The sequence below is a fragment of the Melopsittacus undulatus genome, chromosome 1, assembly GCF_012275295.1.
Source record: "Melopsittacus undulatus isolate bMelUnd1 chromosome 1, bMelUnd1.mat.Z, whole genome shotgun sequence".
NCBI lineage: Eukaryota > Metazoa > Chordata > Aves > Psittaciformes > Psittaculidae > Melopsittacus > Melopsittacus undulatus.
In genome coordinates this window covers 90471381-90483500 of record NC_047527.1, presented here as the reverse complement: position 1 = coordinate 90483500, position 12120 = coordinate 90471381, and the positions used below count along the sequence as shown (strand labels likewise).

Below are 12120 nucleotides of genomic sequence, written 5' to 3'. Positions count from 1 at the left end.
ATATCTATCACACACTGTTACTGTTTTATGGCTTGGAGTAACCTCAGCCCTTTTGATGCATTGTCCATAGTATGTTGCTGTCCCTCCTTAGAGAGGGCAGGAGGAGAGGAAGGAAATTTTACTGACAACCAGCCAGTTAGCCAGTCAGCCATGAAGAAACCTTTTTATCCATAGAATTGTAAACAAGAGAAGATAGCTTTTCCCCCTCAAGTAAGTCTTGTGCTTGCTTTTAAAGTGACATAAGAAATATCTTTAGGGATTTAATTAAATTGAGCTCAGTACATTTTCAGAACTGTAGCTTGCCTAAAGGATATAAAACCCATTTCCTATTTTATGCTGTAAAACCTGAGAGAGCTTTGAAGTCTTTAGAACATACTACAAATCACTTGTTGAATACTGCTGTATACTGGGATCTTTCATTTGCCCTTACAGAGTTGGAGATGACATGTGTGATTTCTTAACCAGGTCTCCTGATGAGGAAGGTGAACATGGCCTAAACATCAGCACAAAAGTGTCACTGAAATTAGACAGAATCAGGGAAGCACTTTCATCAAATGGAATATTAAAAGCTTGATGTATATAAGTTTGCTGTTGTGTATAGGTCTTTGTTACCACCACCAAGAATTTTCACTGTGTCTAACAGATGAAATATAAACATCATGCAGGCAGCTGACACACAGATCAGATGTGTGCAGATTAGTTTGCCGATGACACCAAGCTGTGTGGTTCAATTGATACACTGGAGGGAAGGAATGCAATCCTGAGGGACCTTGACACGCTTGTGAGGTGGGCTGATGCCAACCTTATGATGTTTAACCATGACAAGTACGAGGTCCTACACCTGGGTTAGAGCAATCCCAGGAACAGCTACAGGTTGGGCGGAGAAGAGATTCAGAGCAGCTCTGTGGAGAAGGACTTGGGGGTGTTGGTCAATGAGAAAATGAACATGAGCCAGCTTCAGTGTGCGCTCACAGCCCAGAAAGCCAACTCTATCCTGGGCTGCATCAAAAGGAGTGTGACCAGCAGCTCGAAGGAGGTGATCCTGCCCCTCTGCTCTGCTCTTGTGAGACCTCACTTGGAGTATTGTGTTCAGTTCTGGTGTCCTCAACATAAAAAGGACATGGAACTGTTGGAACAAGTCCAGAGGAGGGCCATGAGGATGATCAGGGAACTGGAGCACTTCCTGTATGAAGATAGGCTGAGAAAGTTGGTACTGTTCAGCCTGGAGAAGAGAAGGCTGTGTGGAGACCTCATAGCAGCCTTCCAGTATCTGAAGGGGGCTTATAAGAATGCTAGGGAGGGACTCTTCATTAGGGACTGTAGTGACTGGACAAGGGGTGACTGGTTGAAACTTAAACAGGGGAAGTTTAGATTGGATATAAGGAAGAAGTTCTTTATGGGTGCTGAGGTACTGGAATGGGTTGCCCAGGGAGGTTGTGAATGCTCCATCCCTGGTGGTGTTCAAGGCCAGGTTGGACAGAGCCTTGGGTGATATGGTTTAGTGTGAGGTGTCCCTGCCCATGGCAGGTGGGTTGGAACTAGATGATCTTAAGGTCCTTTCCAACCCTAACTGTTCTATGATTCTATGTTGTTGGCCAAAATTAGACCTGGCAGGCAATGAGAATTTTATTAACAGTATCTTTGTGTGCATTTTAAGTTTGATATTAAAAAGATTTTATTTTGCAGGTGATGGGGAAAGTGCCAACCATTTCTATTAACAAAACAGAGGGCTGCCACATCTACCTCAGTGAGGAATCATTAGATTGTGAGATTGTGAGTGCCAAGTCATCCGAAATGAACATCCTCATCCCCCAAGATGGTGATTATGTAAGTGAGATATTTTAAAGCTTTCCTCCCCCTTCCCCACCAGTCTTGGTAGCTAACAGCCCTTAAAATGCTGGGAAATAGACTAATACACTACATATACCACATCACCAAATAATTATCTAAAACAGTTGAATTTCGATGTACAGCTATCTCAGCTATCAGTGCAGGAAGAACTCCTCATGTTCTGGGGCATAAAGGAATTTCAGAGATCAGATATGATGTTCTTTCTTTCCATTTTGATAGCAAATGCCTTCATCTCCTGTCCATTTAATTTTCTTTTTTGGCATCTAAACATAATTTCCCAAAGAACTCACCTCATACAAGAGCACTCAAACCTGAAGGTGATGATGCTAACAAAGATAACAAAGATAAATATATTACTACTACAGATTAAATAATACAATATACTTTTTTCTTTTTCCAGAGCTGTTGGTAGATGGCTAGCACCTGTAGTACATCTTAGTATTTTTAACATAGATCCTTAAAAGACACTTAAACACATGCATTTTCTTGGCTCCTTTTCTGTTCTAGTAAGATTTTCATACTATGCCCACTGGCAGTTCTAGTGAAGTCCTGCTCTGTCACTTCACACACTTGCAAGGGATCATGCAGGCAGAGGACACTTGTAATGGTGTTGAAATTGCACTGAATTGCTATAGACAGAATATAAATTTCTCGTTACTCTTTTGGGCTGGAATTTTGTTTGGTAAAGGGATTTAAGCTGTATAAAAGAAGGCATGTATCAGAGAATGCTCATGCTCTGCGTTTCCAAAAGTGACAGCTGGATGCCAGCTTCAGATAACTAAAAAGGGAATGATTTTCAGTGGGTGCATATTCACCTATTTCTTAAACAAAAAAGTCCTTTTGACCAGTCTCACCTCAAATCACCATAACATCTGAAATTAATACCTATGGAAACACCTATTTGAGGTCTGAATTAAAAATAATACCCTTCTCTTCACGTTGTATTTTGTTTACTGGGAACAGAGAAAGACCCAACAACATCTCCCATCCTTTCACCAAATACACAGAATAGGAGATTTTCTTAGATGCTCTGCTTCTGTTTGCATATTCCACAAGGGATGCTGAATCTTTCGAAGTGTATCACACTTAAAATGATAGTTTGTGTGTGTGTGTGTTATTTTATTCTTCCATATTGTAATATTGCTTTCATCCTTAAAATTAGATTTCTCGCTAAATGTCCATATCTAAATCCTTCCTACTGTCTTCCAAACCAGCCAATGATGGAATCTGAAGTAATTTCTGAGGCTTATTTACTTCGTTGTTCCAAATAATGGTGTGAGAGGGATTATTGCAAAGTAGTACCCTAGCGAGACTATTTGAAACTGGGTAGCAATAAGGCTTTTTCCTGTGTGGCATTGTAAAATAGCTTCCTAGGGTAATGAAGAAGGCTTCTCTCTAATCCTGGCATGTCTGAGCTATCAATGCTTTCTCAGTCATGTAGCACTAATAGTATTCTGCCGGTTTTCATGAGGTATCCACTGTTTATTTAACCATCATTGTTGCTTTTGTTTCTTATCAGAAAGAATTTCCGGTTCCTGAACAGTTCAAGACAGCATGGGATGGATCTAAGTTGGTCACTGAACCTGCAGAGATTGTGGGTTAACTTCCTAACACCATAGAGCACTTGCTGACCGCGACCAGACCACAGCCAGCATGAACAAAGCAGTAATGTAAAGAACTAGAAATAGCAGTAGCTTATACTGCTGTGATAGGCCTTCAAGCATTAGCTCTGCATGCTAGAAACAAGAACACATCTGGCACCCTTTTGTTAGGCATCCCAATACTCTTCATGTTTCCACAGTTTGTCTTCACATACATTTTTAATTCTCCATGATTTCATATGAATGTAATAGACTAAAACTTCCATCCTCCAGTCATATCATTGGTTTGAAACACTGTATGCATTAAGCCAAAATACTGCATGATACACTTTATCATCTTGCTTTAGTGCATTCCTTTTCATGTTTCTGCTAATCAAAAACATCATTAAGACTTTAAGATGTTTATTTTTACCTATGAAGCAATTTCTGTATGATGCAGTAAAAATGCACCCCTAGAAAGTATGCAGTTCCTTGTAGTTCTGTGGCAACCATAATGGGGTTTGTTTTAAACAAGCAAAAAAAGGACAACTTTCAGCAATACATTTTGCTAACAGAAGACTAAAGAAAATCTGGTATTTTAATCAAACACTTTTCTAATATGGATATTTAGAAGATCCCTGTGTGAAGTAAGATTATTGTGTGAAGTAAGATTATTATGGTCCACACAAACTTGCTGTTGCCTTCTCATTTCTTGCAATTAGTAATTCTTTTTAACCTAAAACCTCATTTAAGCTAAAACTTCATTTAAGCTAAAACTTTGCAGCAAATCACTTGAAGATTTTTTGCTCCTTGGATTTCTTTTTTAATTTTTTTTTGTGAGACAGTCTCTTCATTCTTTAAAATTTCACGCTGTGTCTTGCATCCTATTCAGAAGCCTGAGGGAGGCGTCTATGTCAGGTACCAGCTAGTTTCCTTATTAGCAGCGTTGCTTTCAAATATTGCTCTTGTAGCTCATATTCATTTAAAATATCTTCCTGTTTCTTCCCCTGTTTTGTAGGACTTTCTCAATTTCAAATATGCCCACAAAGCAAAGCCATACATTTATGTCGTACTAATTCTGAGCCCAAATAAAGGGGCAATTTCCTGGTTAGCCCTTTGATGCTACTTTATAGTCCCTATTAGAGATGCTTTTTTAACAAAGGTGAGTGTTGTATACATTTGTACTATTTCAGCACATAGTATGAATAAAATTTTAACAATTTTAAAAGTCAGCTTGTTTTTTGATCACTTGTAATACTTTGTACCAGTGAAATCACAGTGAGATGCTTGCAGAGCTAGTTACAAGCTAAATTTTGTGCCTAATTTACCTTGAAAAGTACATTAATTCTTGAGGGGTTTTAAGTATATCTTTGATTGTAAACCCTATACAATGCAACTAGTAGTGCTCATTCCGTAAGGTTTTGCTATCTAATGTTTAATCTATGTGTATAATGTGTTTGCTTTAATACATACCATTTTTTCAACAGTAAACTTCTTATAAAATAAAAAGGAAAATGTACTTGTTTAAATACAAAGTTGTTCAGAGCTTGCTTCATTGCAGTGTTTGTCCTATCTGCTTTTCCCTTAAATGCTGTTTCAAAAGCTTGATTGAGGAAAACATAGCTCCTCCTCCCATTTCATTAAACATTTATCACTTTTGCTGCCATAAGCCACCTGATGGTGAACAGTGGGTATTCTGCACGCTGGCAGATAACTTGAAGTTTTGTGCATATAACTTTGGTGACAGGCAGAGAATTGAGCTTTTTATGATTCGCACTTTTAGGTACACCTGTATCTTCCAGAGATTATGCCTAGGAAGATGATCTTTAAGGTGAATGTTTATAAAGTTAGCCTTCTATTTTTAGCTTTTCCCATTGTTTCCTTTTATGGCTTTGGATGTGTCCCTCCTGTGTTAACAAACCACGAGTGATCAACTCCCTGTTTCACTTGGATGTGCTTCATATCTGAGAAATGGGCATCACATACTTGTCATGGTAAAAGGATTATTGAAGGATTGTTTAATCCTTAAATCATCATCTGTTCCATAAAATAATCTCATTCTGGAACACTCTGACCTGAAATCCTGACTCTTGTTTTGATCCAGCATCTAATAGGGCTCAAGTCATTATGCATCAACAGGAAGCCACTTAATGCTTTGGAGGTGTGATGCAAAACAAGTGTCAAAAGCTTGATGATGAACAGAAAGCAGCAAGACAGTCCTGAGTCACTACGTGGGCAAGTGATTTTAGTTCCTCATAGGGATTTAACTCCTCCCTCAACACCAGTGTGAAGGCCACTCTGATTCTTCTTTCAGATGTTTGAAAACAAACTCCCTTGTGGCTAGACGTTCTCTCTACCACTCATGTTCCTGCAACATGCAAGACCCGCATGCAATTTTTGACTGGTTTCTTTACAGGAAGAAGTCTTATGCAGTAACAGTGTGTGCCTGACAGTCTGAACACACCTGAGAACTTTTGTCAGAGGGCAGAGGTTTAAAAGATAAGGAAGAAGGCCTTGCAGGGACAGACCCAAGGTAATTGCTTCAAGTGGAGAAAAGGCTAAGGCTAACAAGTCCATGCATTATTGGTCACCAGAAAAATAGGAAAGAGACTTTTAAAATATACAAATAGCTTTTATCCAGTATTTGTAGTCATCCACATGAAAAAAACTAATCTGTAACTAGCTGTCAATCACCCAGTAAAATACATGTAAAGAGAGTGAGATTATTAAGTGTCCGAATGTGAAAAGCTTTTTCTGTTTTTCCTATGAAAAGCTTCAACAGATCTCATACTTTCTTAAATAGAACCTCTGTAAAAGTACTCATGAGTTACTCTCTACAAGTACCTCATGAATTTCAACAAGGGAAACTGCAAAGGCCTGCACCTGGGTAACAACACCCCCGTGCACCAGTGCATACTGAAGGCTATCCAACTGGAGAGCAGCTTGGCAGAAAAAGACCTGAGAGTTGTTGTGGACACCAAGTTGAACATGAGCCAGTGATATGTACCTGTGGCAAGGAAGGCTGATTGTATCCTGGGCTGCATAAAAGGAGAAGCACTGCCAGTAGGTCAAGGGAGGTTATCCTTTCCTTCTACTCAGCATTGCTGAGGCCACATCTGGAGTGCTGTGTTCAGATCTGGGCTCTGCAGTACAAGAGAGACATGGAAAAGGTCCAAGTGGAGGGCCATGATGATGAAGGGACCGGACCATCTCTCCTATGAGGAAAGGCTGAAATTGCTGGGGCTGTTCAGCCTGGAGAAGAAAAGGCTCAGGGGAGATCTGTTAATATGTATAAATACCTGAATGGAGAGTACAAAGAGGACAGAGGCAGGCTCTTCTCAGTGGTGCCCAGTGACAGGACCAGAAGGACAAATTGAAACAGAGAAGGTTCCCTTTGAACACCAGGAAACACTTTTTCACTGTGCAAGTAACCAAGCACTGGCACTGGCTGCCCAGAGAGCTGGTAGAGACTCCCTCCTTGGAGACATTCAGAAGCTGTCTGGACATGGCCCAGGGCAACTTGCTGCTTGAGCAGAGGGCCTGGATGGACCAGATAACACCCAGAGGTCCCTGCCAACCCTCTCTCTGACCCTGTGATCTTGCTTAGTTATTCAGAATATTGGTTACTAAGAATTAGTGGGAATTACAAGTATTGAGGTAGTGACTCCATGTAGCCACAAGATGGCAGAAACCAGCTGAGGCCCAGGCCCTTGCAAATCCTTACTGTTAAAAAAAACCTGCTGGACTACGGTATTTACAAAGGACATGTATACTGTTTGTCAAAAAACTGTGAATTCTACTCTCTAAAAGTCACTATAAGACATTTAAAGATTAGTTTGACTTTGAAAATGCCATCTTGGTAAAGAATTATGATGAACAAGGAAGAAAGAAAACAGTTATTTGTCACCGATGATTCATTTGATCTTTTGGTTTTTTTAACACTGCTAAACATATGTCAATTAAAAGCACATTTAAAAAAATATGTGATTGAATTTAAAAGTAATATTTAACAGAGCTATTGAAGAAAAAGGAGTAAACAATTTCAAGTCTGCAGCTGAAAATCAGAATTTTTTAAAGTGTCTAGAGCATTAGAAACTTGCTAAGGCTTCCCAGTATCAGAGTTATTATCCAGACAAACCATTCTTGTTCTGAACTCCCTTCTGAGTCTTCAGTGTATCTGCATGTGTTCCTTCAGTATTACTGTACTATGTGCATATTCATAAACCTGTGCATCATGTTTCTTTCCCAGAGATCAAGCATTAGTCTGTTTGAAATCCTCCAGGAGCCCTATTCAGTACACACCCTGAGCACACTCTCCTGATGCACTGTTCAGCTGGGCTACTTCTAAAATGTGGAAGCAACTGCCCTTGGACAAATGGAGGCAATGTTTACTCGATTACATGGTATGCCAAAAAGCAGAGCAGTTATCAAGAGCATACAAGACAGATTCTGTTCCCCTGCTGACGGTGATATGAGCCCACTGCTGTGAAAATATCACCCAGAAGTAGCTACTGTCCTCAGAAGGTGCCTATAAACAGGCTCCTGACATACAAAGCAGTCATCAGATAAAAACTGTAAATAACCCTCCCCAGGGAACATACTGACTACCAGAAAACAAGAACTTGATGCTTCTTTATGGTTGAAACAATTCTGAAAAATCTTTCTGGGCACCAAAGTTTTGTAGAATTACAGAGAATCATAGAAGCATAAAATAAAAGAATGGTTTGAGTTGGAAAGGACCTTAAGATCATCTAGTTCCAACCCCCTGCCATGGGCAGGGACACCTCACCCTAGACCAGATCACCCTGTCCAACCAGGCCTTGAACACTGCCAGGGATGGAGCATTTACCACTTCCTTGGGCAACCCATCCCTCACAGTAAATGCTCCCTACTCCACCAGCCAAAACTCAGGAGTGATCTAGACTTAAACCAGCTTCCCTAAGTCTTGCTGCATGCTAAGGACCCTACCTGACCACCACTGACCACCAAAGACTTTCCTTCTCAAAGACCCTAGTCCCCATGCTGCTTTAACAGATGCACACTCATATTTTCTCACAGGTAACACTGAAGAATGGGATGGGGAGTTCAGTAACTGGTAATGCTTCTGAGTGCCACACTCTTGAGGAAAGCTCTTTTCTAGTTATTCTTCATTCAAATCAGGTCAAGGTAAAAGGCAGGTAAAGGTATCTACACACAACTCCCAAAACAGACAGTACTAGTAAACAGGCAACCACACTAAAATTCTATGTACCCTGCTCTTATCTTAAAGTGGAATAGTTCCTTTTTTTTTCTCCTGCTGATTTGCTATGGTCTATTGATAACCGTGACTCTTCTTTCTGTCTGTATTATACTTGAAGTCAACTCTATTAGAAAGAAAATGCATCTCGGTAGACCTTTTAGAGACAGTCTCTCTTTCAAAATCCTTGGATGGATGAGACAGGTCATTTTCAGAGTGAAAGGTGAAATTTAATTTGGGAGAGAGTTGTGCCATTTTTCTACACTGAAATACATTATGTTTTACTTTATATGTATGTAAATGCATACATTTGGAGGTTTTGGCTCAAGTTTCATGTTCTGTACCTGGCTGGTTGTCCCAGCAAGGGGTAAAGTTCTCACTCTTTGGTGACTCAATCTGTATGTTTCATTAATGAAGAATCTCTTTAACCAGTATTTGCATTTAGTTTCCCTCTGTACATGAACATACTTATTTTACATACTTACATTGATACAGAAGTCTAAGTATCATGAATATATGTAGGGTGCTGAGCACAGCAATGATTAACCACTTTGGAATGATAAGAGGCAGCTGTTGATGAACGTCCAACAACTCTCATCCAAGGTCTCTTTAAAAGCACTCCTATTATTAGAACACTTCAGCATGATGCAGAAGATGTGATCTACATCCCCCAAGCAAAGGAAGGAGCTGAATTTCATTTTCATCCAGATGAATGCTTCACCAGTTCCTTGGTGTTAACATCTTATTGTTTAAAACCCTGCCACAAAAACAAGCAGCTAGAACGTGTATAAAAATGAGCTAAGATACACCTCTGTAGCTCTAAACACCACCTTGATTTACAGCAGGCATGGATTCTATTACTTCCTAGTGACAAGAAGAGACTCCCTGCTCAGGAGATTTTCAGCATTATCTGTATTTAAAGAGCTTAAGATGGGATTTCAGATTCCCCTTAGACCATAACTATTGCAATATCAGCTTTTAGGTGCTTACCTCCCTCTTTTGATCTAGTTCAAAACATTTCCTCTTGCCTAAATCTCATTTCCAAAAAAAAAAGAGGTTGAATGCCACAGCATTCAACCATTTTTTTTCAACAACTGGTACAAGGAACTACCCAAGATAATTTCCCTTTCTGACTTTGCTCGCAAGAGTAAGTAAACTAGGAGAAAGAGGTGCTACAGAACACTAAGTACTCCCATAACTTGTGTGGCAACCTGACACAGTAACGAAATAAGACCTCTGAAAAGCCTAAGTGAGTTCCCCATCTTAGGCAAGCCCTGTGGTTACAGCACCTCATACTATCAGATGCATCCCAGAACAGAATAATCTGAAAGCTTGCAGAATTTGTGAGTGTTTTGTGATTATTTTTTAAGGCAGAAGAACAAAAAACTAATGAACTGAAATATCTGGGTGTGATGAAGTATTACATTGTCTCAGCTACTTCTTAACTCCTTTGTTCCCTGTTGTCAGTGACTCCATTTCACCTGGAGTACCCAGCATAAGCGCACAGTAAGTTCTAACGGGTTATGCCAGTTTAATGCTGCTGCTGAGCCCAAAATTTACCTGTGACCGGCAACATTATATGAAACCTGTGAGATCTTTCAATTGTACCTGGAGAAAAAAAGAGAAGCCTGGCACTATTTGGTCCTGAAGGGTTTGTTGTGAAAATCTATTTTTTTTTTTTAAATAAAATTAAATAGACTGTAGCTGATGAAGGAAGAAGTGAAACATTATAAAGGAAAAATCTCTGTTACATTACTTTCACTGTCAGTTTTCCAAGCTAGTTTTCCTACTAGGAATTAATAGCTGCCTTAAGACCATGTTTTCTTCTAAACACCTGTCTACCTTCCTTTCTTTTTTTGATTCTTCATTGTTCTTCCTAACCATGCTAAAATTTCCTATGCTTCCCATTTACCCATTTTGATTTCACGGAGGCCTATGTTACAAAACACATGCCAGTGTAATTAGAAACATTTCTACATGATGCATGCCAGTACCTAATGCAACTGCACTTAATTAAGATGGCATGGGTTATTTGCCAAGCTTTTGTCAGTTCACCTTACCTTGTCTCTGTGGGAGACTCAATGTGTAGAAACTACTTTGGTTTTTAAGTAAGGTAGGGTTATATGGGAAAATAATATATTTTAATTTAATCTAACAGGGAGAGGGAGAAATTTCTGTTTTTTTTCAGCTTTGCTGTGTCAAAAGTGGGAAACGCTCCATGTTTACTGTATATACTAGTTTGTTCAGTATGAAGCTATGTTAACATCTGTGTTATATGGAACTTGTGGTCAGGTTAAGGTTCTTTACAGTACACTGGGAACTTTAAATATTAAAAACTAATTTAGAGAACTGTGTTTAAACTTGCTGCAGGGTTCCTTGTTCTTCAGCATTTTTGCACAGAAAGAACATGAATGTGGTAAGGGGAAAGATGAAAAGAGGGAGATGGGAAAGAAAGCAACGTTTAGACAAGTCAAATGATAGAAGTACACAAGAGCAGTTTAACACCTTCTCTCTCCCCAGCCAATTTCAACCCACTTTCTATTATCAAAGAGAAAGTGTCTGGAAAGTTGCCAGAGGTCAGAAACCACAGCTGCAGTCGCAGGTGGCAGTAAGTGGAAGGATGGACACTTTGACCAGCTACACCTGCTCAGAATCATAGAATCACAAACTGGTTTGGGTTGGAAAGCACCTTAAAGATCGTCCAGTTCTGACACCCTGCCAGACACTTTCTGCTAGACCAGGTTTCCCAAAGCCCTGTCCAGCCTGGCCTTGAACACTGCCAGGGATGGCGCTTCTCCGGGCAACCTGTGCCAGGGCCTCACCATCCTCACAGGAAAGAATGCATGCAATGCCTAATTTCTCACTTGGGTTTATCAACTCCCCTACCACACCCCGTTAAGGGTAATCTATGTGTGATCTGGGCCAAATGCAGCAGGCGGCTGGAGAGAGAGACAGACCCTGGGAAGAAGCGCTTTCACAGCGGCTGTCCGGTTACGGAATCAGGGCTAGCGCGAAGAACCGCGTACTCCTGGGGACAGCGGGGGTCCCCAGGGCCGCTCTCCTGAGCGGATCTCAACTCCCCGGCGCAGCGGCTGCGGGAAAAAACGGCTGCGGGGAGTTATGCTGCTTGTGCTAAGGAAAAAACTACATGCCTTCAGTAGTACAGCATTGACAAGACACCTCGCTCGCGGCGGGACAGCTACTCCGCCTCGGAGGTTGCTTTTTTACCTCAGCAGCGCCTGGAGCCGTCACAGCCAGGCCGCGGAGCTGCCTCAGCACTAGGCGATACCACCTCAACGGGTGGGGGAGGAAGCCTAGCTCTTCCCCGCCGCAGCCGCGGCAGAAGTGGGTTGCTGGGGAGTGGTGCGCTCCCGAAGGAATCCGCCTCCTGTCCATGCACTTTCTCCACCCCCTCTCCACCCAGCGTTAAGTGGGACAGGCGAGGCGTCTCCT

At 40.9% G+C, this 12120-nt stretch overlaps 1 protein-coding gene across 2 annotated transcripts in view; it reads left to right on the top strand.

Moving 5' to 3' along the window:
• Positions 1 to 3974, top strand: part of CAP2 (cyclase associated actin cytoskeleton regulatory protein 2) — a 68662-nt gene extending 64688 nt beyond the window's left edge. For both annotated transcript variants that reach the window (XM_005149889.3, XM_031049732.2), the window contains 2 exons: positions 1687 to 1827; positions 3371 to 3974. In XM_005149889.3, coding sequence (XP_005149946.1) covers positions 1687 to 1827; positions 3371 to 3454 — 225 coding nt within the window. In that variant the 3' untranslated portion in view covers positions 3455 to 3974. The remainder of the gene's footprint in view (positions 1 to 1686; positions 1828 to 3370) is intronic.
• The last annotated feature ends 8146 nt before the right edge of the window (positions 3975 to 12120 follow it).